This window comes from Mus caroli, unplaced genomic scaffold (genome assembly GCF_978045245.1).
Source record: "Mus caroli unplaced genomic scaffold, Mus_caroli_1 scaffold_4, whole genome shotgun sequence".
NCBI lineage: Eukaryota > Metazoa > Chordata > Mammalia > Rodentia > Muridae > Mus > Mus caroli.
Genome location: NW_028227259.1, coordinates 142,559,070 through 142,585,013, shown reverse-complemented (window position 1 = coordinate 142,585,013; position 25,944 = coordinate 142,559,070). Strand labels below are relative to the sequence as shown.

General features: G+C 43.8%; 2 protein-coding genes across 4 annotated transcripts in view; one reads left to right on the top strand and one right to left on the bottom strand.

Annotated features, from left to right (window-relative positions):
* The window catches only part of Stag3 (STAG3 cohesin complex component), a 32,687-nt gene extending 13,329 nt beyond the window's left edge, over window positions 1-19,358 (bottom strand). Inside the window, exons 1-21 of one of the 3 annotated variants that reach the window (XM_021161888.2) lie at window positions 19,310-19,358; window positions 17,914-18,087; window positions 17,226-17,322; window positions 16,787-16,906; window positions 9,951-10,047; window positions 8,937-9,013; window positions 8,306-8,510; window positions 7,737-7,888; window positions 4,459-4,532; window positions 3,542-3,665; window positions 2,944-3,042; window positions 2,666-2,745; window positions 2,302-2,409; window positions 1,990-2,104; window positions 1,761-1,866; window positions 1,467-1,570; window positions 1,155-1,247; window positions 950-1,039; window positions 523-723; window positions 352-422; window positions 165-252 (exon numbers count right to left, since the gene is read on the bottom strand). In XM_021161888.2, coding sequence (XP_021017547.1) covers window positions 165-252; window positions 352-422; window positions 523-723; window positions 950-1,039; window positions 1,155-1,247; window positions 1,467-1,570; window positions 1,761-1,866; window positions 1,990-2,104; window positions 2,302-2,409; window positions 2,666-2,745; window positions 2,944-3,042; window positions 3,542-3,665; window positions 4,459-4,532; window positions 7,737-7,888; window positions 8,306-8,510; window positions 8,937-9,013; window positions 9,951-10,047; window positions 16,787-16,906; window positions 17,226-17,322; window positions 17,914-18,077 — 2,265 coding nt within the window. In that variant the 5' untranslated portion in view covers window positions 18,078-18,087; window positions 19,310-19,358. Of the gene's footprint in view, window positions 1-164; window positions 253-351; window positions 423-522; window positions 724-949; window positions 1,040-1,154; window positions 1,248-1,466; window positions 1,571-1,760; window positions 1,867-1,989; window positions 2,105-2,301; window positions 2,410-2,665; window positions 2,746-2,943; window positions 3,043-3,541; window positions 3,666-4,458; window positions 4,533-7,736; window positions 7,889-8,305; window positions 8,511-8,936; window positions 9,014-9,950; window positions 10,048-16,786; window positions 16,907-17,225; window positions 17,323-17,913; window positions 18,088-19,170 lie in introns of all 3 variants that reach the window. The other 2 variants (XM_021161887.3, XM_021161886.2) reach the window with 2 other exon arrangements.
* A 734-nt stretch (window positions 19,359-20,092) lies between these two features.
* Gpc2 (glypican 2) lies at window positions 20,093-25,780 on the top strand. The gene is made up of 10 exons (XM_021161902.2): window positions 20,093-20,258; window positions 20,916-21,074; window positions 21,379-21,701; window positions 22,369-22,449; window positions 23,103-23,265; window positions 23,516-23,646; window positions 23,777-23,923; window positions 24,006-24,145; window positions 24,233-24,402; window positions 25,247-25,780. Exons 1-10 carry the CDS (start codon window positions 20,093-20,095, stop codon window positions 25,504-25,506), a joined length of 1,740 nt encoding a protein of 579 aa, XP_021017561.1. The 3' UTR covers window positions 25,507-25,780.
* Window positions 25,781-25,944: the final 164 nt, after the last annotated feature.

Here is a 25,944-nt window from a genome sequence, read left to right as displayed (position 1 = left end):
CCCCCGTGCACCTCAGAGAACAACAGAAGTAATAACCCCACCTGACCTTCCTCCCTATGTCCACTACACACCCGAGGACTGAGACTGCCTGGGCAAGGTGGCCTGCAGAACAGAGATTCTGACAGGCACCTGCCCTGCCTGTGCGTGTCCAGCCTATCACCTGCCTGGTGAGGAACTTCTCCTGTGTCTACAGCCTTCCGGAGGAGTCGACAACATGGTTCAGAGATCTCCCATCGGGTCAGGTCATGAGCACTTTAAAGAGAGAGAAGGAAACACTATGTTAGGACACATCCAAGGTAATCAACTCCATCAGCACTAGGACAAAGGGAAGGTGGCAGGACAGCTGCTCACTTGTAAAAGGCAGAGAGACGCTTCAGGGTGGCTGTCAGGCTGTATACCTCATCCTCATCTAGGAAGGATGACTAAAGAACAAATAAGCTCACAGCAAGAGTTTCTCAAGAATTTATCTTTAACTCCAGCCCTCTCTCACCCTCCCTGAGGTGCCCTGCCATTTAGCACCACCTGTATTAGGTCATCAAGCTCCTGCTGGAATCTATCAGTCAGAAAATCTACTAATTGGCTTCTGGCAAAGTCCACTCTGCTGAAGAAGGTGAACTCTGGTTTGCAGAGCAGATAGAGGGCATGGGCTGCTGCCTCAAGCACCTCAGGCTCTACATGCTTCACCACCACCTCCTGGAGTTGTTGCAGAAGCAGCTCCAAGTGCTAAAAAGGAGACAAGGTATGGTGGGCTATAGGCTGAAGAGTGACACAGGAGGATGAAAACAGTGGTGTTTATTAAAGATAAGATATATTTAAAAGTATGGCATTATATGTTCTTCATAAACCATGGGCCTTGTGAAAAACAAACAAATTAACCAGATACTAGAAGAATCCTTAACCTAAGCAGGGGAGCAGCAAGGTCTAGGAAATGGTCTTGCTACCTACTCACCTTCTCCAAGCGCTGAGTGCAATATATGCTGAGGTCAAAGTAACTGAGCAGCTGGAGCAAGGGAGCAACATTCTCTGCATCTGCTGAGAACTACAGTGGAAAGAGTGTCCTGTTAATTCAGGGACAGGAAGTGAATCCTTTCCTCATCCTGCCTTGGGGTTGGTCCCTTACCCATTTATGCTCTAGTTGTACAAGAAGCTCTTACCTTGGCAAGGAGCTGGGGCAAGAGGGGGATGAGGTGCTCAGCCAGCTTCACCTTATCATAGGCTTGAAGCTTGCGTTCTTTGGCGGTCAGACTCTGAGATTAGTCATTAGGGTGGAAAACTGTGAAGAAACACTGGGTACAGAAGGTTGGTGTATCTGCACACACTTCTGCTCCCTTCAGATGTCTTTTATATGGAGATAGGACTCTTAGAAGGAAAGATGGAGGGCCCTAACCCAGAATATAGAAATAAAGACAGCCAATAACCATCTGGCTCTAATAATACTAACCTACTAACCCACTGTTCAAGCTCACCTTCTTTCCAGTGATGCGCCCCACTGGTGGGTGACCCTCTGCAGCTTGCCGGGCACTAGACACAAGGATTTCTATCAGCATTCTCTCTTGCATATCACCCAGATCTGGGATAGAAAGAAGATCAAAAATAAAACATCACAAATTAACCACCCTCCATCTCCCTCAGCCAAAAGTTAAAATTAAAAAAATAAATAAAAATGAAAAAAAAAAAAAAACCAAAAGCCCAAACCACTCAGTTTCACACAAGAAGGTGCAAAGATACACAACCCCAGCTACCATGTGACTGATACGCACTCTGGTCTTTCTGCAGCAACAGGTTTGTCAGACTCTCCCAGTCCTTCAGGTAAGACCCTGCACAGTCCCACAAGCTGTCTACTAAGTAAGCAGCATGGTTGTGATGCTGTGAAAGAAAGTTCCCAGTAAGTTATCCACCAATGTCACATCAAATTGTTCCAGCAAGTGGCTGTTGATAAGCAGGATCCTCCTACCCGTTGCCCATCTTGTCCTCTACTTCCTATATTACCTCACTCTCCATAAAGAAGGCCAGTAAAAGATAAATGAAAGTTTTCTGGGCTTGTGGACTCCGGCGTCGCTCTCTATCACTCACTGCTTTTGCCCCACATTCAGGATGGAAGATCCTAGGATGGTATAGGTGGAAAGAGCAGCATGGGAAGAAGTAAGGACAAGAGAACAAGTAAAGAGCCAAGGAACTCCCGTAAGATTAAGAGAGAAAAGGGAACAAGAGAGACTTCAATAATTTTGATAAGTCTGTAGGTGGAGAGGTGACAGAGAGAGAAAATGAGAGGACAGTGTGACAAATACATACACCACTTACTTCCAATACACAAATTCCCCTGCAGAAGAGGCCATAGCACGATTAGAAATGTATACAATGGAGTAAATTTTCTCACAGTCTGCACTAGTCAGCACTCCCTCCATGTTCCTGCCAAGAAAAAAGGAGAAAGGGTGGGGGGGGGGGCATTAATCTTCTCACACAGCAAGGTATATAACAAAACAAGGCAATACCTATAAGGATATGACTCAAAGAAAATGTTTTAAGAGTCAGAGAGAGGAGTACAGAGAGTTAAAAATAGGGAAGTCCCCCTCTAACCTACAACTCAGGAATGCCCTTTGTCTTCTAATCTGTTTGACCCTCCTAGCAAGTCTGTTAGGCTGCCTCCCCACTTCCCACAACTCACTTCAGAATAAGGGTCAGCAATCTGATGGCCTCCACTGCTACTTCACACTCTCTGTCCATGACCATGGAAACCATCCGGTCCTATGCAAAGAACATTATCCAATCTCTCACTGCACCCATTCCCAAACACCACAGTCTCCCTGAGATTTGAAATTCCTAACACAGAGGAAGTGGGAGCTATATCCAGAAAAGCTATCAGTCTGCCAGGTGGAAAGACCTGTGATAGGAAAATGGGAAACAAAGCAAAGAGCAAAACCTGGAAATGGCGTCTCATCTTACCTTGAAGCGATTTGTAAAGAGCTCCATCCGTAAGCTCAGCTCCTGGCTGCTGTACAGCCCTGCCAGAGCCTTCACACACTTTAGGCGAACTTCCTTGTGCTGTTGATGAAGGAAATAGGAGAAGAGAAACGTGACTGACAAATGGTCATCACAGACTCCAAGTGCTCCTCACTGTTCTACATTCTGGGCATGGGTGATTTCTACACCGAGGACTCTTAGAATGTAAAAAATAGTAAAAAGCTACCTTCTCACTGAAAACACAAAGGCTCATAGAAGAACTAGACAATCATAATGAAAGGAATCCCTTTGGATGACTCTGGCCCTTGTGTTACCATCATCAACTTGCTGTTTAGAAGAGATCCCTTCTTCTATAACATACGAGGTTTCAAAGGTATTCTGACTGCTGAATGTTTTCCCCTTTCTGCTTTATCTTACACTCCCTAGCACTGAAGTAATCTCAAGATTCAATACCTGGATTGAGAGATAATTGCTCAATGTGTTAAACATTTGAGTGGCAGAGCAAGAAAAGGTAAATTATTTCGGGATAGGTTAGAAGAAGTGGGTGACAGGGAAGAGGAGGAGGCTGACTTAACCGCACCTTATCATGCAGGGTCCAGCCGATGTACTTTAGGTAGCTGTCATTAAGAAAGGAGGTGCTGTAGCTTTGCATCCAATACCCAAGCTCCTCAATGCAGATAGCACGGATCTCAGGAAGGATATCCCTTAGACAGAGAGACACACTGGCAGATTACCTTCTCTCAAAGGTTACTTTTTGGCCTACCACACAGCCCTCTCAATGAAGTTGTTTGTGACTAAACACCAGGTACCCAGCCTTTCATTTCTTCATTCCAAAGTAAATACATAAGATATATGAAATTAAATCTTCTTTCTATAACCAGCATATGAGCTAGTTTAACTTTAAACATCTTCATCCTTTATATTCCTTTAAAAGCCAATTTTAAAAACTCACTTAACTGTTAGCTAAAATGTGTTATTTTTCAATTCTACTTCAAGAAATGATTAAAGTTATAGAGAATCAAAAGTTGAAATCTAGACAAAAGTAAAACACTACTACAAATACTATTATTTCTAAAACAGATAAGACTTAACTCTACCAGTTCTTCAAACACTATGAAACTCCCTGACCCTTAGCATAGTGAAAACACAGACTTGGCTATGAAAAGGCTTGCTGAGCCAGACCACCTTTCAGGTCTCTGCCCATGTCTGCTCAAGTCTCCAACTCTAGAAAAACAGGAGGCAGGGCCAGGACTTGGACAAGGTCAAGAGAAGGAGAATTCTCAGTGATATCTTGATCTCTGGTTTTCTTTCCCAGAAAAATTCACAAGGTCCTTTGTAGGTAGGGATAAACCAGATCTTAACTAATTCAATATATCTGTCAGTTTTCATTCCAGCTGCAATAGTCCTGAAGCTAACCAAATAACTCAGCAAGGACCTTGTCATTTCCCATGCTATACCAAGGACAATGGCTTCAGTAAGAGCCTGTGAGTGACTTACCTGTACCGATGGACAAAGACACCTCTGAAGATGGCATTCATCATCCCCTCTATGTCCTCTTGATTCTCTTGGAACTGGAAGAAGGAACAAAGTCAGACTATCCCTCTTGTATCTCAACAGCATACTGTCACAGATATAGAAAGTACAGCTTCTACCTAGTTCCTGTTTATTCAGAAACAGTGTAAACGCTCAGGCAATCAATATTCCCTTCTAACTCCAGAAGCAATACAGTTTAACACTACAACAGTTGCTTTGTGTTAGTAAAACCTAATGTTCCTGGGGACTGGAGAGATGACTCAGAAATTAAAAGCACATACTGCTTTTCCAGGGAACACAGCTCCGTTTTCAGCACTCATGTCAGGTGGTTCAAAAATACCTATCACTCCAGCTCCAGATCTAACTTTCTCTTCTGGGCACTTTGTACACATACACACACATGAATACATGCAAATCTTTTTAAAATGTCCCTTCTGATTGGGGTTACTCTATTCATACCTAACTCACAGTTGTGTTTTTGACTACTGTTAATTAGGAAAATGAAATCTAAAAACCTATTAAATGTATTTATTTGAGGAAGAGAACATTAAAAGAGGTTCCAGAAATACTATCATCAAATAGCCTTTCTTGAATTCCGAATGGGGAATGTTAAGTATGGATTAACTAGCAATTATTAAAGAATCATGACATTTGGCGGCATAAAAAATGTTAACATGTAATAAAACTGTGTTACTTTTAAGAGGTTATACTTAAATATTTAAGGTTGAAGAACTACTATGCCCACAGCTTACTATAAGCTATCAGATAAGCAAATACAATGAAATATTCATTGTTATGGAATACACTGTGAATATGGTATTCATTATAGATGTGTTCTATAATATCTTTAGTTTTTCACATTTAAAATATCATCAGAACCAGAAACTGAGAAAAGACCACTGTAATAAGATGTACTGGAAGTATATTTCAGAGAAGCAGACTAAAGGCATGATACACATTCAAAAATGAACAGAAGGAAACAGTATGGTAGGGAGACTAAAGTGGGAGAATGACAACTGATGGAGAGTCCAGAAAAATAAGAAAAAAGAATCACACTAGTACATTTCTCCCTTTTTATAGAGATGGTATCAAATATCATGCAGGTTAAAAGTATCCTTATATGAAATTCTTGGGACCAGCAGTGTTTCAGATTCTAATTTTTTAGATTTTAGAATATTTGTACAAGCTTTACTCAGTGGGAACACAATTTCTAAACCCAAATTGGAAATGTACACCAAATTATAAATTTTTTGTGTGTCATATTGATGCTCAAAAAGTTTAACAGAGCATTTCAGAATTCAAATTTTTAGATTAAGGATGTGAACCAACCTGTATTATCTATTTATATGTGTGGCATCTATCAGAAACTAGTTTGTAAATTATAGTGACAAAAATAATGTTATGTGAACTTAGATCTTTCTCACACACATACCTTCCCTCTCAAAATAGTCACTGAATTATACTTTGTTGTTTTGTTGGTGGAGGGTGACTTTTTTTTTTTTGACACAAGACCTCATTATTCAGCCCTGGCTGGCCTAGAACTCACTACATAGAGCAAGTTGAACTCAAACTCACAGAGATCCTGTCTCCTAAGTACTAGGATTATAGACATATGCCACCATGACCAGCTACTTTGGAGGTTTCTGAACCTTTGCTGACAGTGAGAAAATGAAACTGCAGAAAGTAAATCTGCAGATATAATGAGGGTCTCTAACACATAATTTAAAATCCTAGATAGTTCTATTACTATGTGTAGGCCTTTAACATCACCCTGATAATGGAAAACAGCAAATGACAATGGAATAACAAAGTTTGCCTCTCAGGCTGATACAGCTCAGTAAAGGTGCCTACTTGGCAGGTGTAAGGTCTTGGATCCAATTTTCAGTGCCATAGAAAAAGAGAAGAAGTGAGCAAGTAAGAGACATGCACACAGTGACAAATATTTCCTTCTGTTATAGCAGAGAAACAATTATTTTTAACGAGGACTAGTTAAACATTACTATTTAAAGTTTAATGAGTCTAAAAGATTTTCCCAGGGCTTATTCCACTAAAGGTATTACAGTTTGAATCTAAAAATTTCTCCTCCAAAGGTGTACACACACACACACACACACACACACACATATATATACATACATAGAGAGAAAGCAAGAGAGAGAGAGGGAGGGAGGGGGAGGGAGGGAGGGAGAAGGGGGGCAGGCCACCATCTCCTAATGGACCTTTAAAAGGTGGCTGGATCCCAAGGGTTCTAATTTCATCAATGGATTAATCCATAGATGAGTTCATAGCTAAATGGACTACAAGGAGGTTTGGCCTAGTTGGAGTCATGTCTTGGAAGAAAATAGCTTGTTCCCAGACCCCGTCTCTCCTCTGTCTACTATGAGATGAGTCACCCAATTGCAGCAGAACCTCTGTGCTATAATAGTTAGCCTCACCATAGGCACAAAGCCACAGAACTACCTGAATATTTACTGAAACCTCTGAAACCATGAGCCACAATAAAACCTTTCCTCCTTTAAACTGTCTCTCTCAGCTATCTGTCAGAGTGATAAAAAGCCTACACAAGGAAGACAAAACAAAACTTGTATGGCTAGGTAGCCAATTAACTCATTGTTCCATTTAAATGGACTGAAAGGTAAAACTGCTCCTTTAATTTTTTTTTATTTTTAAAAGTTTTCGTACAATATGTATTGGCAATAGTTCTTGACTTCAGATCCTCCCCTCCTTATCCATCTGAGAATTATCTCTCTTTTTAAAGAAAAGGAAACTGAAGTTTAGAAGTTACATAAGGTCCTCTACAGTAACAACTACCAGACAAAGTTCATATCCAGGGGTGACTCAAAGATGTGTGCTCTTTCTGTTGCCCAATAACATGGCCTCCCTTATCATTTGTTTTTCAGCACTGTACATTTAACATGAAATTCAAACAACTTAGCATGCCAGTGTAACATTTAAACATTGATAATGCTTACAGACCAATGGAAGGTGAATGAAAGTGAAATAAAGGAAAACTCTAACTTCACTCCAAATTAAACATCTGTAAGCCACTGTCCCCAAAACAAAGGAACACACATGACTTCTAATAGATGAGTGCAGGAACACTGTTGCTATCCCTATTATTCTTTATCTGAAGGGCTGCTTGAGACCTGCGCTTACTGAGAGAAGTGATGGAACCTGATTAGGTCTACACAGCAGAAGATGGAAGTTGGGAGAGGACGGAAGGGGCCAGGAATCTTCCTCACCTCTTTTCGTTTCTCCAGCAGACTCTCCAGTCGTTCCGGTGCTCTCTGCTCTGGCCCCTTGTTTCGTTCAGCCTCATACTGACGTTGATTGTTGTCTTTGTGCAGACTCAACTGGAGTGCAACTTTTACCAGAGAAGTCATTAGCTTCATGGCTTTGAGTCAGAGGAAACAAGAAAGTCATTGTTGAAGTCAGAGGAGAGCATGAGTGCAAAAGCGACAGGAAAAGGATAAAAAATAAATAAACAAATAAATAAATAAGCAGGGTGACTCTGAAGTCCTAAAGTTTTCTGTCCTAGAATGTGCCTCCTCAGCAACTTTTCAGGCCTTATTTTATGTGCCAGTTTATTGCCAGAAGTATGCTCTGGGAAGATAGAAAAACTGGGAATCAATAAATACTGTTGTCTCCCCTTTCCTATGTATACCAACTGGTGAAAAGCAGGGGAGTGGGTCTAGAATAAAAGCAACAAGGTACAATAACATTGATGCAAGTAGGAAAGAAAACCCAGAAGATACGTACAGCAAAGCCCCACTAATTTCAGGACAACCAACTGAGTTGTGTGAGTGCTCACCAGCCAGGGTACTAGTATGACGAAAGGCTCGGACCTGGGAATCTGAGAGGCCAATGAGCAGGGAGATAAGGTCATCCATAGGAAAGCCATCATAGAGGAGACTGTACTGGCACTGATAGACGAAGGTCTTCACAAACTCACAGAAGCTTCCCTGGAACTTCTTCCAGGATGGACCTGGAGCTGTCAGGGGATAGTCCCCCGAGTCCTAAAAATGGTTTATGAAAAGGATAAGAAAATTACTAGGTCCATGAAAGTCCAGGGATTAGAAGTCAAAATTCAACAGCATAATGAAAATATACTCTATATACTTCATTTCACATTATCCCTCAACCCCAAGGCCTGTCAGCTAATTTCTGTAAGTCTTTTCTATATTCAAAGAGGCTGAGATCTTTCTTATAAAAACTATTTCCAAGAATCAGAAGCCGGGCGTGCCTTTAATCCCAGCACTTGGGAGGCAGAGGCAGGCGGATTTCTGAGTTCGAGGCCAACCTGGTCTACAGAGTGAGTTCCAGGACAGCCAGGGCTACACAGAGAAACCCTGTCTCAAAAAAAAAAAAAAAGAATCAGAAATAAAGGGGTAATGAGCCATGTGTTTTAAATTCAGACTAAGAAGAGCATGAGCTTCCTCCACCTCATTAAACTCTTCCGTTAGGTGTTGGATGATCTCTGAATTGGACATTGTCTTGAACATCTCAGGAGTCACAGTGCCTAGAAATTGAAGGAGATAAGAGATATAAAAGGAAAGTAATAGGACACAGATACATTTGAGGATGAATCAGAGGAAATATTGGAAAGAGCTTAGAAGGAGCAATCACGCAATTTGAATCCTTTTTAGTTATAGGCTGTCATTCATTTGTACAACTGCTATGAAATAACTTCTGAAAAATGCAAAGGAATTATGTAGTGAAAGACTATGGTTCAAAAAATACCCCCAAACTGAAAAAGAAAACAAAACTAGGCCAGATGATGAATTCTTGTAAAACAATTTAACATCCCTGGCCCAATAAACTAAACCCTGGTAAGTGGAGTTGGGGGCTCCAAAGATCAGATAGCTGAGGAATAAGATTAATGGACTATCTCATCTGCAAAAACTAAAAGGCACTCAATGTTTTGTGCACCCCTGAAATTCCAGCACTCAGAAGGCTGAGGAAAAGATAGGTGAAATAGATGATACATAGAAACAAGTAATAGATTTACCCCATATACAAAAACTAAAAAAGCACTGGATTTCAAGTGCATACCTATAATCCCAGTATTCAGAAAATTGCATGAGGCAAGAGGACTGCTTCAGGATCAAGGCCAGTCTGAGATAGTGAAACCTCTCAAAAAATAAAATGAAATAAAAGCCTCCAAAGGTATGATAGTCCAGTTCTAAATCTGTGCCTATTGTTATCAAGACAGATTTTTTTCCCACCAAAACGTTGTGCCTCAAAATCATCAAAGTTCCCTACTAAGTTATTATTCAATATGTAAGCATCAAAGTGTACTTAAATACTCCAGCTCTTCACGCTTTACCTTTTTTTTTGTAGACAAATTCAAGCATACTCATAACCAGAAGCCGAGTTTTAAACAGGAAGGGTGGGAACAGGAAGGGTGGGAACAGGAAGGGTGGGAAGAATCAGGAAGGAGTGGGGAGTTTCCTCACTTTTACATCCACAGGCTCGGATGAAAAAATTAATGAGCTCCAAGAATCCTGCATTTTCATCTTGCTTGTAGTTTTCTAGCCACTCATCCACCAAAGACTAGGAGAAATGTGTAGATGATTTCAATTCCAACAATATGACACAACATAATATTGTATTTCATCTTCTCAAATGAAATACACAAATTTCTCATAAAAATTACAAACATCTTTTTAAACATATTGCTGAACTAGAATGGAAGGTAGAAACATGGGTAGGTAAAAAATGAGATGGTAGCAATTCTAGGAAGTAGGAAGCTGACTTTTGATGAAAGGGTTTTACTAAACAAGACGGCTATATAGAATGCACAGCCTAGGAAACAAAAGCCTAAGGTAAGCATTCCAAGAAGAAGCCCAAGAGAAGGCCACCAAATAAAGTGGGTCCTGCAGAGCTGTATTCTTATGAAAACAAAGAATGGGAAATGAATCTACGGGACCACTGGGAGCAAAAGGAGAATGTACATTATAGTGTAGTTGGTAAGAAAAAGTGAATTCACTCTCAAGAATTATAACCATACTTAATCCTTAGGACTGGATTTGCAGCCCAGATTCTTTCTACCTATATGACCAGAATAATCTCAGGTAGAGAGCTTATTTTAAAGTGAGTCTTAGCAAGGATGGTGGTGAACAGCTCTAACTGCAGTATTAGGAGGTGGAGGCAGGAGGAACAAGAGTTCAAGGTCATCCTCAGGTTCATAGTGAGTTTTAAGTCAGTATGGGGTACAAGATACTCTGCCGCAAAACAACAACAGCAAAAAGTATTCGAAAGTGTTCCCATGTTAGGAAAAAAATGTAGATTTATCTCTCACCAAAGAGTTCCAACACAGAGCTTTGAAGAAAATGAGTGTGTCATAATAAAAACCTAGTAAAAACATATGAGGAAAGAAGGCACTGAAAGTAATAATTATTAAAAAAGGCAATTATAAGCATTCACTTATAAGACTGAAGGTATCACCAATTATAAAATGGTTTCATGGTTAAAGAAATAACCCAAATAAAAGTAGAATGCAGTAAAATTTTAAAATGTGCTAGCATTGTAGAAATGAGAAATAAATAAAATGTAAAGGTTTACAGCATATGGCTTAGTAGTGGAGAGCACTTGCTGCTCTTACACAGGACTTGAGTTTGGTTCCTAGAACCATACAGTGGCTCACAAACACCTGTAACTCCAGATCCAGAGGACACAGTGCCCTCTTCTGGCTTTTCAGGGCATTACAAGCTGGCATAGGCGCTCATACACATGAAATTTGGGAGGATCTCTGAGTTCGAGACCAGCCTGGTCTACAGAGTGAGTTCCAGGACAGCCAGGGACACAAAGAAACCTTGTCTCGAAAACAAACAAACAAACAAACAAAATTTTTTTTAAATCTAATGAAAACAAAAACTTCACTGGATAGGTTACAGGTAACTGGACACAGAAGAACAGATGGCAAGATCAATCAATGAAATGTCCAAAATGCAACTCAGAATGGCTGACAGATGGAAGTCAAAGAAGTGTTTAAGAGATCTATGAAGAGACTGAAACGGCCTAAGATCTAACTGAATTATAATATAATAAAATGAAGAAAGGGCAGTATCTTAAAAGACTCTTTCATATATATTGAAAGACATCAATTCTAAGATCCAGGCAGCTCGTGGCTCTCTCTAGCATGACAAATTAAAAAGGAAACTTTACCATTTAAAGGCCTATAGGACATCAAAACACAAAAACAAGAAAATCTTTAAAATAATAAAAAAGAATCAATTACAAAGACCATACATTTAACATTTACAAATGAGAACTATGAAAACAAGTACACTGGCCTTGAGTTAAGCAGGACTATTAAACTTAAAATGAAAATCCTTAGTTGTATAAGGTACATTTTAAGAGCTCAATGCACATATGGCTAGCGGATACTATGCTAGGGAAACACTGATATATAGAGCCATTATAAAATTCTGTATTTTCATGGAAGGAGTTACAAAGACAAATTTTGGGGCTGTGACAAAAGGATGGACCATCTAGAGACTGATATCCGGGGATCCATCCCATAATCAGCTTCCAAACGCTGACATCATTGCATACACTATCAAGATTTTGCTGAAAGGACCCAGATATAGCTGTCATTTGTGAGACTATGCCGGGGCCTAGCAAACACAGAAGTGGATGCTCACAGTCAGCTATTGGATGGATCACAGGGCTCCCAATGGAAGAGCTAGAGAAAGTACCCAAGGAGCTAAAGGGATCTGCAACCCTATAGGTGGAACAACATTATGAACTAACCAGTACCTCGGAGCTCTTGTCTCTAGCTGCATATGTATCAAAAGATGGCCTAGTCAGCCATCACTGGAAAGAGAGGCCCATTGGACTTGCAAACTTTATATGCCCCAGTACAGGGGAACGCCAGGGCCAAAAAGTGGGAGTGGGTGGGTAGGGGAGTGGGGGAGGGGGTATGGGGGACTTTTGGGATAGCATTGGAAATGTAAATGAGGAAAATACCTAATAAAAAATATTTTTAAAATTCTGTATTTTAAATTTGAATTTACTATGTATGTGTATCTGATGTATGTAGTATGGGTGTGAGCATGTCACAAATGTAGAGGTCAGATGACAGCTTTCAGGAGTTGGTTCTCTCCTACATTCATATGGTTCTGGGAACTGAACTCAGTCATTGGGCTTAGGTGGCAAGTATTTTTACCTACTAAACCATTCCAGCAGCCCTAAAATACTGTATTAATTACTGTTAAATTAGTAATAATAGCTGTGGTGTTTGAATATGCTTGGCCCATGAGAAGTGGCACTATTAGGACATGTGGTCTTATTGGAGAAGATGTAGCCTTTTTAGAGGAAGTATATCACTGTGGAGGTAGGGCTTTGAGGTCAAGTCTGGCCAGTGTTATCTGGTCCCTCCTCCTGGTTGCCTGTGTAAAACAGTTCCCAACTGCTGCCTTCAGATCAAGATGTAGAACTATCAGCTCCTCTAGCACCATGTCTGCCTGTAGGGTGCCATGTTTCCTGACATGATAATAATGGACTGAGCCTCTAAAGGTAAGCCAGTCCCAATTAAATATTTGCCTTTATAAGAGTTGCCTTGGTCGTTATGTCTCTTCATAGCAATAAAACCCTAGTAGCTGATTTTCAGTAGCAACAAGGAAAGGCATAAAGCAGTGTTAATCATATTTCTAACCCAGCACTCAGGAAGCTGAGTAGGAGCATTTCTGTGTCTGAGTCAGTATGAACTATAGAGTCAATTATACACCAGCCTAGGCTAGAGTGACACTCTCAAACTAGAGGGGTATATGCGTGTGCATGTTTGGGGGGGGGGGTGTAGCACACACTTTAATCCCAGAGCTCAGGAGGCAGAGGCAGGAATAATTCTGCAAGTTCCAAGGCAGAGGCAGGAATAATTCTGCAAGTTCCAAGACAGCCTAGTATACATAATTCCAGGCTAACCAGGGCTATATGGTAAGACCTTATCTCAAGAATTAATTTTTAGGATTCTGTATCTAGCAAAAGATCTTTCATGAACAAGTATATTTTAATACAAGCAAAATGTGAAAAACTTTATTACTAAAATCCTCCTAAAGGGTAATCTAGAGATAAAATAATTCAATATGGGAGATATGAGATTCAAGAAAGAATAATGAAGAAAAACTTGAAAAAATATAGGCATATATAAACAAATGCATAAAAAATATAAAGCTGGGATACACAAAAATGATAGGAATATATTTAAATATATCAATAATGATAATAAATGTAAATTGGCTAAATTTCTCTGAGGTTCAGATTAACAAAATAAGGAAAATAGTCCAGACATGAAAAGAATAAATCCTAAAGATACATACTACAACTAGAAAAAGAAAACCAGAGCAATACTAACCAAAAGCAAAATACAAACACAAAGCAATTTTATAAGTGTCAAAATTTAACTAAAAATTTGATTTACTAAATAAATTCTAAATTATAAGTTTCTATATAATATGATGCCTCAATCTCTAGGCAAATATGGATATAAAAATATAAGGAATACCTGAAAGGTCAACTTTATAGATTTATGTTATTTTTGTTTTGGTTTGGTTTTTCTTGACAGGGTCTCTTTGTGTGGCTCTGGCTGTCCTGAAACTCACTATGTAAAGAAGCCTGATCTCTAACTCAGAAATCCACCTGCCTCTGCTTCCTGAGTGCTGGGATTAATGGCATGCACCTCCACACCCAGACCTTTATAGATTTTTAAAATACCTCTCTATGTAACTGACTTATAATAGCAGAAATACCAAAATATTACCAATTTAACACTCTCAGTATCACTCAGGAGCACACTTAACTGGAGAATATGAACACTCCTCAGGTGCCTGTACAGCAGTTTCAAAAAATTACTACATACTAGGTCAGAAAGCTTGGTCTGCTTAAGTTTGAAAGACCACATTCTTTCAATACACAACTATAAATTGAGAGGCCAAAAAACAAAAATACAAACAATAAAACTCCATGCCAGAGGGCTAGAGAGAGATGCCTCAGAGGTTAAGAGCACTGGCTGCACTTTCAGAGGTTGTGAGTTCAAGTCCCAGCAACCACATGGTAGCTCACAACCACTTGTAATGGAATCTGATGCACTCTTCTGGTGTGTCTGAAGACAACTACAATGTACTCATATGCATAAAAATAAATCTTAAAAAAAAACCTCCATGCCAGAAAACTTTAAAAAAAACCTAAAAGGATAAAAATCTATATTATGCATTAATATGAATGGTCCTCAGAGTTTATCAAATTAATTAAGTTACAGAATACCAAAGAATGAGTTGCTTAAATTGATTAAGAGCATTAATTAATGATTATGCTATAATGGCAAGTAAATGATTAACATAAAGTTGAGGTTAGCACTGTCTCTGGGTGACATTGGGAACTGAAAGACTGAATAGAGTAAAGACAGATAAATGCTCTTCAGCTCTTGTTTATTGAATTGAAGGTTAACCATTTGGGTGATTTTTCCTTCTAATACCAGGGACTGAACCTACAACAGCCTAACATATGCCAGACAAGTGTTGTACATCTGAGCAGCTATATGCCCAGCCTACTGTTGCAACTTTTAAGTATATGTAGGCTTATAAACTTTTGTTTTGTTTGTTTTGTTTTGTTTTGTTTTAGACATGGTCTCACTATGTTTTGTTTTGTTTTAGACATGGTCTCACTATGTATTCCTGACTGGTCTGGACTTACTATTTGGCCTCCCAAGTACTGAATTCAAAGGCATGTAACACAAGACTTGCAAAGCTTTATACACTTTTAACTGATATGCAATAAAAACATAAATAATAAAAAGGGGGGGGGCTAGAGAGATGGCTCAGCAGTTAGGAGCACTCACTGCTCCTCCAGAGGACCAGGTTTGATTCCCAGCACCCACAAGGCAGTTCACAACTGTGTACAATGTCAGTTCCAAGGGATCCAATCCCCTCACAGACATACAGTACACAAAGGCAAACACCAATGCACATAAAATAAAAATCATTAAAAATAAATGTGGCAACAGAAAAATACTTAATATAACTGTTTAAGAAGAGACATATCTAGGTCTTTCTGGGTCACCCAGTGACTCTTCTTGTTTCTTCTCGAAAGGTAGAATTGATCCTGTTCTGTGATACCTTTAGAATAGGAACACTCTCCTCTGAGGGCCCTCTTATTGTCACTGTAGGGGTTCATATCCACTGGCTTATCTTTATTGGCTCACATATGCTAGATAAAATGCCAACAACAAACTAAATTTGTAGATTCTGATCTTTATTGTCTCACCCTACAAAGAATCAGATGGTATCAAGAAGCAGGTGAGTTTGGTGTGTGACACATGCCTGTTATCTAGAAGTTGAGAGGCAGAGACAGGCAGATCTCTATGAGCTAAGACCAGCCTGACCTACATACTGAGTTCCAGGCCAGCCAGGAATACATTGAGAAATCCTGTCTCAACACAGAGATGAAGTTTGCAGTTGCCTCTCTCTAAATCCAGCATAGCCTTTTGCTCACTGAGCTCAAGCAGAAGCAAGGTCTAATAGAATGACCTATATAAAGCAGACTAGCTGAAAGACCACGGTGGGAAAGCACCCAACAACTAGCTACAGACACCAAGAGTGTGCCCTCTTCTAGCAAGGGGAAGAAAGCTCACCATTCTAAGCCTGACCCTGTGGCCCTCTTGTGAAAGTAGACCACAGGTCCACTGAATTTCTGACCCTGTGGCCCTCTTGTGAAAGTAGACCACAAGTCCACTGAATTTCTGACCCTGTGGCCCTCTTGTGAAAGTAGACCACAAGTCCACTGAATTTCTGGTTTGAAAACTCCCTTCAAGTGTCTGGTGTGGAAAATTGCTCAGGACTTCAAATTAGATCTGCACTTAGCTATTGGTCCTTTGAGGGAGGCAATAAAGACCTATCTGGTGAGCATTTTTGAAGATACCAACCTGTGTGGTATTTATGCCAATTTACCTAAAAATATCCAGGTAGTAAGACTTATACATGGGAAACACACAAATCCACTATAAGGGTAAACATCTCATTCTCAGAATTACTAGTAGAAAACTAAGGGACAGAAATCAGTTATTGGTAGTTGGTTTCTACTTTCATTTGTATGTGAATTTTTAATAAACATAAATGATAAAGCATTAATGCAAGTCAAAATATTTCAGTAAACAAGTTTCAACAGTTTGACTTTTGTAATAATTATAAATAAACTTGTAAAACTTTTCTGGACATAACTATATACTTTTTAAAATATAGTTAAATTTCTTACTGATATCAAGAGGAAGAGGAGAAGAGGTAAAACACTTCTTTACCTGCATGCAACTTCTAGCAGCTTTCACAGCATCAAAAAGGTAATTGGTTGACGGCACTGATTCATCCTTGCCATTCCCACTAGGTACTGTCCGGGCCTGCTTCTTCCGATGTTTTGCTGCCTATTAAATGTAAAAATATTAGCTGTACAAAAGCTGTAAAAATAATGGTAACAATTGATTTCATCATTATCACTTTACGTAGCCTTAAATCATCAATTCCACAGCAATACTTCCATTATTGTTTCAGATCTTAAGTAACTGGTCTCTTTTTAATGTTGTGAAATTTGTTATCATTAACCTTTTCTTTTTTTTTTTAAAGAATTCTGGTACCTCTATCCTAATGTTCTCTCTTTTTCCATTCCATCACCTGAGTCCCTTCCAGGTTTTTCTTTGCTAATTCCCAGAGTAGATTCTGAATTAAACAAAATGGCAGACTCACTGGAACAGCTTTGGGTGGTTGCTTTGCTGCTCTCTTCTTCACATTTCGTCTTAAGCTGTCTTCAAAGTCGCTGTCTTCATTAGTTGAGGGACTATCCCTATAAAGAGAATATGATTTCCCTTAAGCATCATCCCATTCCTGCCACATAAAGAGTTAATTATAATTTCTATTTATCTCTAACTGTGCCACATCTATATGAGGAAAAACATTCAAATTTTAAGAGATACAGGACAAGAAAAGTCACTTCAAAGCATTAGCGATGAAAAATGAGGAACTAAAAGAAGGTGAAATGGCTCAACAAGGAAGCCTGATGACCAGAATTCAACTACTAGAACTATATAGCATTTCTTCCTCCCTTTCTTCTCCCTTACCCTTCTCTACCTTCCATTTTTGTTTGACTGGTTTATTTCTATTTAGTTTTAGAGCAGAGTCTCATGCAGACCGGGCTAGCTTGAGTTCACTATGTAGCTGTCCTTAACCCTCTTTATCCTCCAGCCTCCTCGTCCCATATTCTGCAATTACAGGTATGTGCTATGTGCTACTATATCCAGCTTTCAGTACAGCATTTCTGATACTGTCATATAGCCCCACATATATTACAACCATGCTAGAAAACAACAGAGAGGAAAGCTGCTGGGGATGCAGAAGGAGCTCCCAAGTTCAAAGACCTCTCACCAACGGCACTCACCACTCTGCAGTTCCCTGTGAGTCTCTGTCATCACAGGGTAGGATGGAGGAGGAACAAGGAGACAAGGCCATCTGTGCACGTCTCACAGACTTTCTAAGTTGGGAGGACTCACTGCCTGAGGAAGAGCCATTGTGCTGGGTGGAAGGTGACCACAGAGCAGGCATGTTAAACCAGCTGTAGGAAAAAAGGAAAGAGTTCCTACTACTACTATATCCCTCTCAAGACCATCATCTTTCTCTCCCAGAATGTGGTCTTAGTACTATGGGATAGAGCACCAAAACGAATAGTCAACCAAACCACATCAAGGGATTATGGTCACTACTGCTATAAGGGCTTGCAAACAGAAACCTGAAACTAGGAGTGATGCTGTAGGCTTGTAATTGCAGCTACCTGGGAGGCTAAGGCAGGTTGTTCATCAAATTCAAAGTCAGCCTGGAATTCCAGAGTAGCCTGTAGCCTGAGCAACTTAGTGAGACCTTATTCAAAATAAACAGTAAAAAAAGAGGCCTGGGGGGGGGGGGGTTATAGCTGAGCAGTAGATGTTTCAAGACTCTGGGCAGCACCCAACATTCAGTATGGCTAAATAAATTAAGGCCACAGGACCTGGGTCCAATGTTCAGTATAGGTAAATTAATTAAAATAAATAAGGCCAGAGGATCTGGGGCCAATCTTCAGTATAGGTAAACAAACAAGGCCAGAGGGTTTACACACAGAGCAGTATCTGAGCAGCTTCTGGCACAAATCCCTCTTAGAGGAATCAGAGAGGGGTACACTGGCTGAGGCTCTGCTGCTAAAACCGAACCAGCAAAGCACCTCCGATTTCCATTTCTGAAACTCATTGTCTGACTCTACAGGAAATGGGAGGCTATGCGTGATCCGGAAGTAGAGGTGACATTTGAGTTAAGCCACAAAGATTCCAACGAGTAAAGCGCGTTCTCTACTTCCAGAAAGTAGCTACATAAGGTTGACCCCAAGCTTATTTGGGCTGTGGGGGAGGAGGGAGCAGGATGTCTTCCGTTTATGGGGCTACTTATCTCTCTGAATCAGAAGATGGGGTTTCCGGGCCGGGCGTTAATCCCAGCACTCGGGAGGCAGAGGCAGGCGGATTTCTGAGTTCGAGGCCAGCCTGGTCTACAGAGTGAGTTCCAGGACAGCCAGGGCTACACAGAGAAACCCTGTCTCGAAAAATCAAAAAAAAAAAAAAAAAAAAGATGGGTTTCCGGCCTCCATAGTGGTGGACACAACAGAGCTACAGACCTCGGTGGAGACAGCGGGTTGGAATGCTGCCTATTTATGGGTCCAAAGGGGCAACCTCACAGTTTGAACCTTTAGATGAACACGGCTGAAGAAAGGTCACCACTTCAGAGGTCCTTTCAGGTCTCAGTGGACATCCCACCTCTGTCGCGAGACGCCCGCCGCAGCCGCTCTTCTTCCTCTGGTGGCGGGGGCGGTTAAGCCTCAGGAAAAAAAAAAAAAAAAACGCGGGAAGGCACGGGATAAGCCGTGCGCAGGCGCGAGATTAACTGGTCTTCGCGCGGTTGAGAAGTGTCGCGAGACTTGGCGCAGCGCGAGCTCGTGCTAACCACGTTCCTGCCTCACGGCGCGCTCGACTTCGAGCAGCCGCCAGGCATGTGGCTGTGCAGTCCTGTCACGTGGGCTCGAGCGCGTGCGGGGTCGCTCCATCCTGGTCACGCCTCCTTTACTCCTATGTCCCCTTCCATTGGCTGAGCGTTTGCTGCTGCCTTCAATCCGGCTCCTCAATTGCAATAGGCTCATTTTCACCCAAACCCCGCCTTTCGAGCAAAATACCCACGCCCCTTCTCAAGACCACAACCCCTACCCCGCCAGCCTCCGCCGTGCGGGCCGGGTTCCGCCCCTGCCGGGCTGCCGTTCCACATTGGCTTCACGGCTACCCTGCCCCCGCCCCTGGGGCCGGCTTCGTCTTCTCATTGGCGGGCTACCGCTTCGGGCCCCGCCCCCTGTCCCGCTCCCCGGCTCCCATTGTCTCCGCAGATGCCTCCTGGTCCTGCTACGGTGCTGGGGTTGTTCAGTTTTAGGGGACACGCTCCTATTCTTTTCTTCGAGACGTCCCGCGGCCGAGAACGGGGTTCTAGAGTTCCGTGGACTCTTCTTTCCTCCTTAGGACCCACTTTGCCCCGTCCCAGGGAGGAGAGCAGCTATGTCCGCGCTGCGACCTCTCCTGCTTTTGCTGCTCCATCTGTGTCCGGGTCTAGGGCCGGGACATGGGAGTGAGGCAAAGGTCGTCCGGAGTTGTGCAGAGACTCGGCAGGTGCTGGGGGCCCGGGGATATAGCTTAAACCTAATCCCTCCCTCCCTCATCTCAGGTGAGAAGAAAGAGGAAAGAGTCGGGGTGGGAAGGGGCGGGGACGGGTCCTCCCCATCTCACAATAACTCTTTCCTTTCAGTGACCATTACGATGATTGTTTCATCTGTTGAGCATCTTTCTTCTCCAGTAACTTCCTTCCCGGGATCACAATAAACCTGCTGCTCATATAATAACTCTCATTCAGTCCCCACCCAAGGAATTCCCTTCTCTGTAATTAGCACACCCGTTACTTAGTGTCTTTCTAACAGCCAGAAATCGCCTTGCAATTCCTGTGAGCTTCTTTTATGACAATACTTTCTTGCTTACCAAGTAGCCCCACCCCTACAAATCCCGTTCTTCATTCCATAGATGTCCCATAAGTCCCTGGAGGAGTGGGGTGTGCGGTGTCGGGGAGGGTTACCTGAAGACCCTCTGGTCACTAATATGGCCCTCAAAGCAGCTGTTCAATAGATGATCCCATTACAAATAGGAGTGAAGCTGAGATGGGTGAGGGACAATAAAAGAGGGATCAGGTAGGGCTGAAGGGGCAAACAAAGAAAAAAGCAACCGGGCAGGTGGAAGACAAAATCAGCCCCCAGAGATAGGCGAGGGATGAAAGGAAATTCCTAATATCCCTTCTTGCCATCCAGTCCTCCTCCGTGTCTCCTCTGCGCAGGTGAGCACCTTCAAGTCTGTCCTCAGGAGTACACCTGCTGTTCCAGTGAGACAGAGCAGAAGTTGATCAGGGATGCTGAAGTCACATTCCGTGGCCTGGTAGAGGACAGTGGCTCTTTCCTGATTCACACACTGGCTGCCCGGCATAGAAAGTTTAATGGTGAGGACCTTTGGGGGGTTGGTCCCCAGATGTGCTTCACACCTCTTTGTGTTTATGCACCCCGTTTCCTATTCCCACCTCCTACAGTCATAGGTAGGCCACCACCACCCACCCCAGAACTCCCTGCTTATTTCCCATCCGCACTCCACACTCTCTACAGGACCCTGCCCTGCCTTGTCCCTGGTCTGCCAGCTCACTCCGCTTCTAATTCTTCTGCCTCTTCTTTTCCTCATCCCTTCCTGCCTCTGCCCTTTCCCTGCTCTCCCTGTCTCTGTCCCTCTTCTCATCCCTCCACCTTTGTTAGAGTTTTTTCGGGAGATGCTGTCTATATCCCAGCATTCTTTGGCTCAGCTCTTCTCGCATTCCTATGGTCGCCTGTATTCCCAGCACGCCGTCATCTTCAATAGCCTGTTTTCCGGCCTGCGGGACTACTATGAGAAGTCCGGCGAGGGGTTAGATGACACCTTGGCGGATTTCTGGGCACAGCTCCTGGAGAGAGCCTTCCCTTTGCTGCACCCACAATACAGTTTCCCTCCTGACTTCCTGCTCTGTCTCACTCGGCTTACTTCAACTGCTGATGGCTCTCTGCAGCCCTTCGGAGACTCACCCCGCCGCCTCCGCCTACAGGTGAGAAGGTTCCACAACCTGAACTTCAGCAACCTCCAACCCTTAGTGACCTCTAATTTATGAACTGTCACCTCCAAGACAATCACCCCCTTTTGTTCCCATGTCACCTCTGACCTCATGGCCTGCATCTTGGCCTTCTCTGACTTGGTGATCCCCATCTCAAGCCCTGGTCACCTATGCCTGACGCCTTGACCAAGGGGTACATCTCTAATTCTAACATGGTGACTTCCCATGGGTCAACTAAATAAGAACGGCCACCAAAGTTGGGAATCATTTTCACTTACAGTATCACATTGAATTATCACCATAATTGTTTGAGGTAAATGAGAGCATCCTTATTTTACAGAGGATAAAAATGGGGCTCCCAAGCAAGTCTCAAAGCCAATAAGCAGTGATGCAGGAGCTCACGCCCGCAGTCTTTTAGCTTTAGGTTCAGTGTTCTGATACGTATTCTACCCTACTAGCTCTTTCCAAACACCCAGCCCTTCTAGACCATAATTCCTTTGGGCCTATTGAATTCCCCCCTCTGTATCACCCAACAGTGTACCCACCCCAAGTTAATCCCACAAACTCAACCTCCTTCTGTCTCTTACTCCAGTTTTGACTAACTGATAATTTTTGTGGGTTTGTTTGTTTGTTTGTTTGTTCTCATCTTCTTTTCCTCCAGATAACCAGGGCACTGGTGGCAGCCCGGGCCTTGGTCCAGGGTCTGGAGACTGGAAGAAATGTGGTCAGCGAAGCACTTAAGGTTAGAGGGGCCCTGAATATGCACCGAGCCCAGGGAGTGAAGAAGACAGGCACCAGCTGGCAGGAGAGGCCTAGAACTGTCCCTTATCTGTTCCTGGGCTCTGGTGTTCCAGAGGACATCAGGAAGGAAGGCCAGAGTCAGGCCTCCCCAGGGTGTCTGACATGATCTCCTGGGACTTCTGGTCTTCCCTCTGGTGACCCACATGCCTTCTGCTGATCTTTCTATAACAGTTTGAGATTGGAGTGAACCCCTCAGTGTCCCCTCCTTCCTCCCTGCTGCTGAAGATCTCCATCACTGGTCCTGTCCCCAGCCTTGCCTCCTGCCTCCTTCCTCTCTCCTCAGCCTGAGCTCACTCTTGGCCCTGAATCTTTCCTTACCACCTCCTCCTCAGTGTCACCCTAGTCAAACCCCTCTTAGGAACCAGAATCAGCAACCTTTTCTCTAGGTACCCCCCTTCTCAGTCCCCACAGCAGTCCTGTGGTATCACCAGGTGCCACATGGGGTCACCAGCCACAATTGTTCACATCCAGCTTCCAACAGATAGCCTGGGGAGGTGGGTCAGGCCGGATCTTTGACCTCTCTATGCCCAGCACCAGCTTTGCTAAGAATAGTCTGCATGTTCATGGATGCCCAGACCCATTTTCTACCCACAGGTACCAGTGTTGGAAGGCTGCAGACAGGCCCTGATGCGTCTGATTGGCTGCCCTCTTTGTCGGGGAGTCCCTTCACTTATGCCCTGCCGGGGCTTCTGCCTCAATGTAGCCCATGGCTGCCTCAGCAGTAGGGGACTGGAGCCTGAATGGGGCGGATATCTGGGTGAGGGGCCTCAAGAAGCCCTAGATGGAGGAGAGTCCTGAGTAAGGTTGGGGGCCATTTGAGTAAGGAGAGGGTGGCCTAAAACCAAACTGGGGGAAGAACGGAGGGAGGGGGGCAAGGATGGTCTCATGCAGTCACACAGCCCACCTACAAGCAAACAAAGTGCTCTTTCCTTTAAGGCCCCAGTGAGATGTGTGGGAACATATTAAATCAGAGCTGTCCCCTGTCCCCTTTCTCCTCTTCCCTCAAGATGGTCTCCTGCTGCTGGCTGAGAAACTCCAAGGACCCTTTTCCTTTGAACTGGCTGCTGAGTCCATTGGGGTGAAGATCTCAGAAGGTTTAATGCACTTACAGGAAAACAGTGTAAAGGTGTCAGCGAAGGTATAGAGGGGAGGATGGAGGGAAGGTGTGGGTGTCAGAAACAATAAGGCATCGAGAGGACTGTAGTCTCCGAGGCAGGACACCCTGATTTGCTTCAGAGTGGCTGTTGAGGTCTTTCCCTGTATGATAGGTGTTTCAGGAATGTGGGACCCCCCATCCCGTGCAGTCCCGCAGCCGGCGAGCACCAGCACCCCGAGAAGAGGCTAGCCGGTCGTGGAGGGCTTCAGCGGAGGAAGAACGGCCCACAACAGCGGCAGGCACTAATCTGCACCGCCTGGTTGGTAGCGGAGCCACCGGGGCTGGTGGGTGTGGCAAGGCAGCTGCTCACAAGTGCTGCAGCATTGTTTTCTGTCGGGCAGGTTTGGGAGCTCCGGGAGAGACTTAGCCGAGTACGGGGCTTCTGGGCTGGACTGCCTGTAACCATATGTGGGGACTCCCGGATGGCGGCAGATCTCTCACAGGAGACGGCACCCTGCTGGACTGGAGTTGGGAGAGGCCGGTGAGTCGAGTCTCGGGCTCAGGCGGCTATGGGAGTTTGGAAGGAGGGAAGGCTGCAGCCGGAGCTCTCGGGGTGCTGTGCTCTCAGGTATATGTCGCCTGTGGTCGTGGGCTCCTTGAATGAGCAGATCCACAACCCGGAGTTGGATACTTCGAGTCCCGATGTCCCGACGCGGAGGCGGAGGCTACATCTCCGAGCAGCTACTGCTCGAATGAAGGCGGCTGCGCTGGGTCAGGACCTTGACATGCATGATGCGGGTGAGGCTCAGAAACCCACTCTGCAAGGCCCCTTGACCCAGGCCCTGGTCCATTGCTTCCCAAGTCCCGCCCACTAATCTCCATCTTCGCCTGCTGTGAGCCAGCTCTGGAGGCCAGCCCGCTGCCTCTCAAGTCTCATCTTGCTCTTGGAACTTCCCATTGCTCCTTGACACCACCCCAGCTGTGCTTCCACTCCTGCCCATCCCCCTTCGAGGCCCACACATTGCCCCACTAGCCACCCTTCCACCCCTCATCCCTGCCCCACATTAATTAGCTCTATTCTTTTCTATTCACTTAAGCCTTAAGTGCCTGTCTCAAAGGTCTCCATCCTTGACTGTGATGGGAGACACAAACATTCCTACAGAGAACACTGAGGAAACTTATTGTAAAGAACTGGGGGCAGGGAAGCTAGCTGTGCTGTCACTGGGCTGCCCCACCTCCACCCCACCGCCACCCGCGAAATTAGCCAAAAAGAGAACCAAGCACATCCAACTTTTTTTAGGTTGGCTCCCAACTCCTCCTCCCTCCCCATTCCCCTTTCTCTACCTTGGTTTTCTGGCTTCTTGCCTGCTTGCCTGTCCCCATCGACTCTTTTTTTTTCCTCTGCTCTGTCTTTTCCAGTCTCCTTGCCTTCTCCCATGTCCTTTCTGGTGTGTGATTATGCGTTTCCTCCCTGGTATTCCTGTCACTTGCCTCTCTGAATCTCCCTTTTGTATATTAATTATACTTTTGACATTTTCACGCACATATGTATGAAAACGTGCTTACGGTTTATCTCAGTTTCCATTTGGACCTCTTGCTCTGCCTCTCTACCATCTACCTCTGATCCTCTCCATCTACACAGATGAAGATGCCAGTGGCTCTGGAGGAGGACAGCAGTATGCAGACGACTGGAAAGCTGGGGCAGTACCTGTGGTTCCCCCAGCCAGGCCTCCAAGGCCACCTCGTCCTCCTCGAAGGGACGGTCTTGGAGTGAGAGGAGGAAGTGGCAGTGCCAGATACAACCAGGGCCGAAGCAGGAATCTGGGGTCATCTCTTGTCCTCCATACCCCACTTGTCCTCCTCCTCCTTCCCTCAGCCCTGACCCTGCTTGTACTTCGATAACGAGGGAGGGGCGCCCTAGCATCAAAAGGCTTAGTGGCTCTTTTCCTTCCACCTCCCTCAGCCAGGCATGAGGAGGAGTGGAAGGGGGCTACAGAGAGGGCAGAAAGGGACTTTGTGGGTGAATGGCTGGGGCCCCAAATCCAGGAGTTTCCAATTAATGGGGTGGGAGGTAGATGGGTTTCATAATATTTATTTTTTCATTTGGGAACTGGGGATATTTATTTAGGAAGGATGGTTCAGCTCTTTTAAAGCTTTGGGCTCACTGATGCAAAAGACGGGGTGGGGGGTGGGAAACAGGGTTGAAGGAACTTGAAAGTGGGGAGGGATGGTACTATTGGCATGGGGGTACCTGGTATTGAAAATGGACAAATAAACTAGCTGAGAGTGATGTCACTTGCCTATAAACCCATTATTCTTTGGGATGCTGAGGCAGGAGGA